This window comes from Arachis ipaensis, chromosome B07 (assembly GCF_000816755.2).
Source record: "Arachis ipaensis cultivar K30076 chromosome B07, Araip1.1, whole genome shotgun sequence".
NCBI lineage: Eukaryota > Viridiplantae > Streptophyta > Magnoliopsida > Fabales > Fabaceae > Arachis > Arachis ipaensis.
Window position 1 is genome coordinate 7,745,740 of NC_029791.2, and position 6,370 is coordinate 7,752,109.

The 6,370-nt window shown below is 27.5% G+C and overlaps 1 protein-coding gene across 1 annotated transcript; it reads left to right on the forward strand.

Annotated features, from left to right (window-relative positions):
- On the forward strand, positions 1-419 carry LOC107608142 (the record flags this gene model as incomplete). The annotated part of the gene is given in 1 exon segment (XM_016310024.2): positions 1-419. A coding segment is annotated over 1 exon segment (169 nt), but the record flags the coding sequence as incomplete, so codon positions are not given.

Sequence of the window (6,370 nt, forward strand, 5' to 3'; positions counted from 1 at the left end):
GGAGGTGGCGGACATGGAGGCGGAGGAGGATACGGTGGTGGTGGAGGAAATAGCATCGGCCGCAAAGAAGGTTTTGGAATTTGGAACGAAGGAAACTGAGATGAAGCACGATATTGCGCTAAAATCGAGGCTACAAATAATAAGTTCTTTGTCATACTTTAATATGTAACTTACAATAAAGTAATGTTATTAAACAAATGTGCTCGAGTTCATTGTCCTAATGTTATCTATGTTTATGGTAATCCTCAAGTGAAAAGTCGATCCAAATTCCGGAGCAACATCATAATCTTGTATGTTTTTTCATTATGATTGTAGTTTTTATTTTTTAATGATAGCTAAAGTTTTTAATTTAACTTAATTCTATTGTTTTGCTTGTGGTGTTGTATTGTTGGCTGAATAATGAATGTTATTATTTTCCTTGAAACATGTAATTGCGTTGTTTTTTCACTACTAGTTGCCATTAAGGATGAATGGATGATTTATAATAGGACTAGTCTAATTTAAAAAATTATTATTTAGTTGTTAATAATCAGTCAAATTTTTTTCCTTCTATATTTCCTTTTTCATCCATCCCTTTTTCCTTTTTCTTTTCTTATTTTTAGTAGTAGCTGCACTATTCTCCTTCTCCACTAAATTCTCAATTTTGTTAACTTTCTCGAATATATAGGTTCGCGCTCTCAAATAGATGCAAATGAGAAGAATAAGAAGATGAAAAAATCGAAGAACATATTCAATGAAAACAAAATACAGTTGAAAACACAAAAACTAAAGAAAATAATAAATCATTATTCAGATATTAGTCATCACTATGTCTATGTGCATCATATTCATTTGAGAAGGTATTTTGGATTTTTGGATGTTCTAAATAACAAAGTCTGAATGTGTCAAATAGAAGATTTTGAATGTTGCTTTTGTTGTTCTATTTAGAAATTAGAACGTCCAAAGTTTCATATTTTTTCTAACAAATTAGAAAGTTTTACTAATTTATTTTTCAGTTAATTTATTTTAAATGTATATAAAAAATGAACTATTTGATCAAATTTTGAATACTCGTTTTTTATTAGTTTTTGCACAAATAACTTATATGATTCTATACAAAATTATTGATGATGCAAATTTGTCAATTTTTATATTGATTTAGGACTTTTATGTCCTTCTCACCTTTTGTTTTCTTTATTTATAACACATGTATAAATAGAATACTGCTAGGGAGCCAATGGAATATTTGTACATTGTATATAATAGACTATATGAGTTACAAAATGAACATCACTTATAATATCCAGAATAACCATCTGGGTACTATGCATAATAAACATTTCATATCATAAAATTACTCATCCCAAAAGCTTAAGCTGATAAAAAAATATAACACTAATGATTATATCTCTAATACTCCCTAAACTTCTATTATACACATTATACAAATATTTCATTGACTCCCTATACTTTCCCGTATAAATTATATAGTAAATATATAAGTACAATTGAATTTGGTCCAATTAATAGAAATAGACAATAATGAGTACAGGAGTATAATTATATTTGGACTAATTAATAAAAATAGGCTTAAATATAGGTTAAGTATTATAAATAGAAATAAAAAAATAATAGTTGTAAGGACATTTTTTTAAATAATACTCTGCTATTATTTTTTATCACTATTTATAAATTTTAAGTTGTATTTAGGTTTATTTTTATTAATGGACACAGATCTATTTGTACTCTTATACTCATTATAGCTTCAATTCATAATTTTTTTTTATTGGTTTCAATTGAGTCGACTAAATTAATATACAACTCTCAAACAATGACACAATGAAAAAATAGTTGGTCACCTAAAAAGTTACGTAAGAATTTGAATCTAGATAAAATTAAAAAGAAAGTAGTATATGTGAGTGAATGTGTTGTGTTAACCAAAAATTAAAAAGATACGTCAATTTAGTTTTTTTTTTTTATCTTACATTATGTTATGATATGATACATGATACAATCATTTTATATATTTTTAATGTTGACATTTTATTACATTAATACCTTAATTGATATTAATAAGGTTGACCGATTGAAAAAAAAAACTGTTACATGAACATTATATCTATCACCAACTTAATTCTTATAAATAATTTGGTTATTTTTCATACATTTCTACATTTTACTACATCCCTTATAATCTTGTCAAGAGAGAAAATAAATAGGTAGGATGAAATTTTTTTTCTTGTATTTAATTTGCTATCTTTTACTGATCTAGAAAATCAGTTAAAATATTGGTGAGTTTCACTTATTTTGTATCAGAGAGTGGATAATGTGTGCGAAGGAGTGTATTTTGTAGACAAAAAAAAATTTATAATTCAGCAATTGTAAACTCGCTTGCCTAATTATTTTACAGGCGTGTTAGTTTATCATTTTAGTACCCATAGAATATATGATGCAACTAGTTTGCATGTTTTTAAAGTTGGCATGTTCTCAAAGTTCACCTACCAGTTGCCATTGTTTCTTAAACTTATTTATCTAAGTATTTTACATGTGTCTTAATTTATCACTTTAATGGCTTAATCGATATTGATAAGGTTGATTGACCGAAAAAAATCTTCATATAAATGCTATATCTATCACTAACTTGATCCTTATAAATAGTTGTAGTTACTCTCTATACATTTCACAAAAACATCACCACATCCTTTGTAATATCATTAACGAGGAAGATGAGTAGGATGAAGCCCTTTTTCTTTTTTTTTTTGCTTAATCTCTACTGTAGCAATTGATCAGCCATCCAAGAATAATATCAAAAAATAAAGTATACATATAAAGTCACTAATAGAGATATTAGTACATTAAGTATAGATAATAACAAACAGTTAAAGATGGATGAGTTTCACTTATTTAGTTGGTATCAGAGTGTGTGAATGGATGTGTTTGTAGACAAATATCTTTCTCTGATATAATATATGATGCAATCAGTTCGCATGTTCTCAAGATTCACTTGACATTATTTCTTAATTTTTTTTATCCAAGTGTTTCACATTCATGCGTCTTAGTTTATCACTCTAATACCCATAGAATATATATGATGCAATTAGTTTGCATGTTTTCAAGGTTGGCATGTTCTCAAGGTTCACTTGCCAGTTGCCATTGTTTCGTAAGTTTGTTTACCTAAGTCTTTCACACGCGTCTTAATTTATCACTTCAATGCCTTAATCGATATTGATAAAGTTGACCGACTGAAAAAATATTTATATGAATACTATATCTATCACCAACTTGATCCCTATAAATAGTTGTAGTTACTTTGTATACATTTCACAAAAATTTTACCACATCTCTTATAATATCATCAATGGCAAAGATGAGTAGGATGAAGCTCTTTTTCTTTTTATGTTTAATTTGTTCTTTTCTACTGATCTCTGCTATAGCAATTAATCAATCATCCAATAATGATATCAAAAAACAAGGTATGCATGTAAAGTTACTAATAGAAATATTAGTACATTAAATATAGATAATAAGAAACAGTTAATTATGGATGAGTTTCACTTGTTTAGTTGGTATCAAGGTGTGTGTGAATAGATGTGTTTGTAGACAAATATCTCTCTGATATGATATATGATACAATAAGTCATGTTTTCAAGATTCACTTGCTATTATTTTTTAATTTTATTTTATTTAAGTGTTTCATATGCATGCGTCTTAATTTATCATTTTAATGCTGATATAACATATGATGCCTTAATTGATATTGGTAAAGTTAATTGACCGAAAAAAATCGTCTTATGAATACTATATGTATTACCAATTTGGATCCTTATAAATAGTTATGGTTAATCTGCATACATTTTATACACTTCACTATATTTCCTATAATCTCATCAATGGCGAAGATGAATAGGATGAAGTCCTTTTTTGTGTGCTTAATTTGCTCTTTTTTGTTGATTATCCAAAAATGATAATGAGAAATAAAGTATACATATAAAGCAACTAATAGAGATATTAGTACATTGAGTATAGAGAATAAAAAATCAGTAAATGTGTTCTTCTATTATCATCACAACGGTAAAGATTTGGGACTTTTATGCTGGTGTCAAGCTCGCCACCAAACCTAAGTATCTTAGAGTTGGTGATAGAATTATATTAGAAATGTACTCTTCTACTGCTTTTGAAGGAAACAATCCGATAGACATGGTAGCCCCATCCTCGTCAGGTCAATCAAAGAACTTTTAGTAAAATTGAACGAAATTGAGGTTAGACACATCTTCAAAAAGACCAATTTTTATGCTGATACACTTACATGTAAAGTTATTAATAGAGATATGAGTACATTAAGTATAGATAATAAGAAACAGTTAAATATGGATGAGTTTCACTTGTTTGGTTAGTATCAGGGTGTGTAAATGGATGTGTTTGTAGATAAATATTTCTCTCTGATATGATATATAATGCAATTAGTCATGTTCTAAAGATTCACTTACTATTATTTTTTTAATTTATTTTATCTAAGTGTTTCACATGCATGTGTCTTAGTTTATCACTTTAATACTGATATAATATATGATGCCTTAACTGATATTGGTAAAGTTAATTGACCGAAAAAAATCGTCTCATGAGTACTACATGTATCACCAATTTGGATCCTTGTAAATAGTTATGATTAATCTGCATACCTTTTATACACTTCACTACATTCCCTATAATATCATCAATGGCGAAAATGAATAGGATGAGGTCTTTTTTGTGTGCTTAATTTGCTCTTTTCTGTTGATTATCTAAAAATGATAATGAGAAATAAAGTATACATATAAAACTACTAATAGAGATATTAGTACATTGAGTATAGAAAATAAAAAATCAGTAAATGTGCTCTTTTATTATCATCACAACGGTAAAGATTTGGAATTTTTATGATGGTGTCAAGCTCGCCACCAAACCTGAGTATCTTAAAGTTGGTGATAGAATTATATTAGAAATGTACTCTTCTACTGCTTTTGAAGGAAACAATCCGATAGATATGGTAGCTCCATCCTCGTCAGGTCAATCAAAGAACTTTTAGTCAAATTGAACGAAATTGAGGTTAGGCACATCTTCAAAAAGACCAATTTTTATGCTGATACACTTACATGTAAAGTTACTAATAGAAATATTATTACATTAAGTATAGATAATAAAAAACAGTTAAATATGGATGAGTTTCACTTGTTTGGTTGGTATCAGGGTGTCTGAATGGATGTGTTTGTAGACAAATATCTCTCTGATATGATATATGATGCAATCAGTCATGTTCTAAAGATTTACTTGCTATTATTTTTTAATTTGTTTTATCTAAGTGTTTCACATACATGCGTCTTAGTTTATCACTTTAATGCTGATATAATATATGATGCCTTAACTGATATTGGTAAAGTTAATTGACCGAAAAAAATCGTCTCATGAATACTATATGTATCACCAATTTGAATCCTTATAAATAGTTATGGTTAATCTGCGTACATTTTATACACTTCACTACATTTTCTACAATTTTATCAATGGCGAAGATGAATAGAATGAAGTCCTTTTTTGTGTGCTTAATTTGTTCTTTTCTGTTGATTATTTAAAAATGATCATGAGAAATAAAGTATACATATAAAGCTATTAATAGAGATATTAGTACATTGAGTATAGAGAATAAAAAATCAGTGCTCTTCTATTATCATCACAACCGTAAAGATTTGGGATTTTTATGCTGGTGTCAAGCTTGCCACCAAACCTAAGTATCTTAGAGTTGGTGATAGAATTATATTAGAAATGTAATTTTTTACTGCTTTTAAAGAAAATAATCCGATAGACATGGTAGCTCCACCATCGACAGGTCAATTAAAGAGCTTTTAGTAAAATTGAACGAAATTGAGGTTATGCACATCTTTAAAAAGACCAATTTTTATGCTGATACATTTACTAAACACGATTAAAAGTAGGAGGCCGACTGTCACCAATTCGAATATCCATCTCTCTTACTTTACTATTATTTCCTTGCTAATAGAATGGATATTACATCTTTTAGAATTATTCTAGTGTGATCTTTTTTGTTTTTTGGACATTTGACCTCCATTTAAAAAAAATTAATTAAATATAGGTGATTTTCACTTGTTTTATATATACACATGCATAATTTATATTTTTATGATTAATATTTTTTTGGTTTAGTTCATGGTAGCTACTGTTTTAATTTTTTATATATTGTATAAAATAATGTAATTTATATAATTTTACACTCAAATATATTAATCTACCAAAAAAATATAAGAGTATTGATTTTCTGAAGGAATAATCTCATGCACGTGATTAATTATCAAGATTCTTGGTGAAAAAATCAATCAAATTAAATATTATCATAATA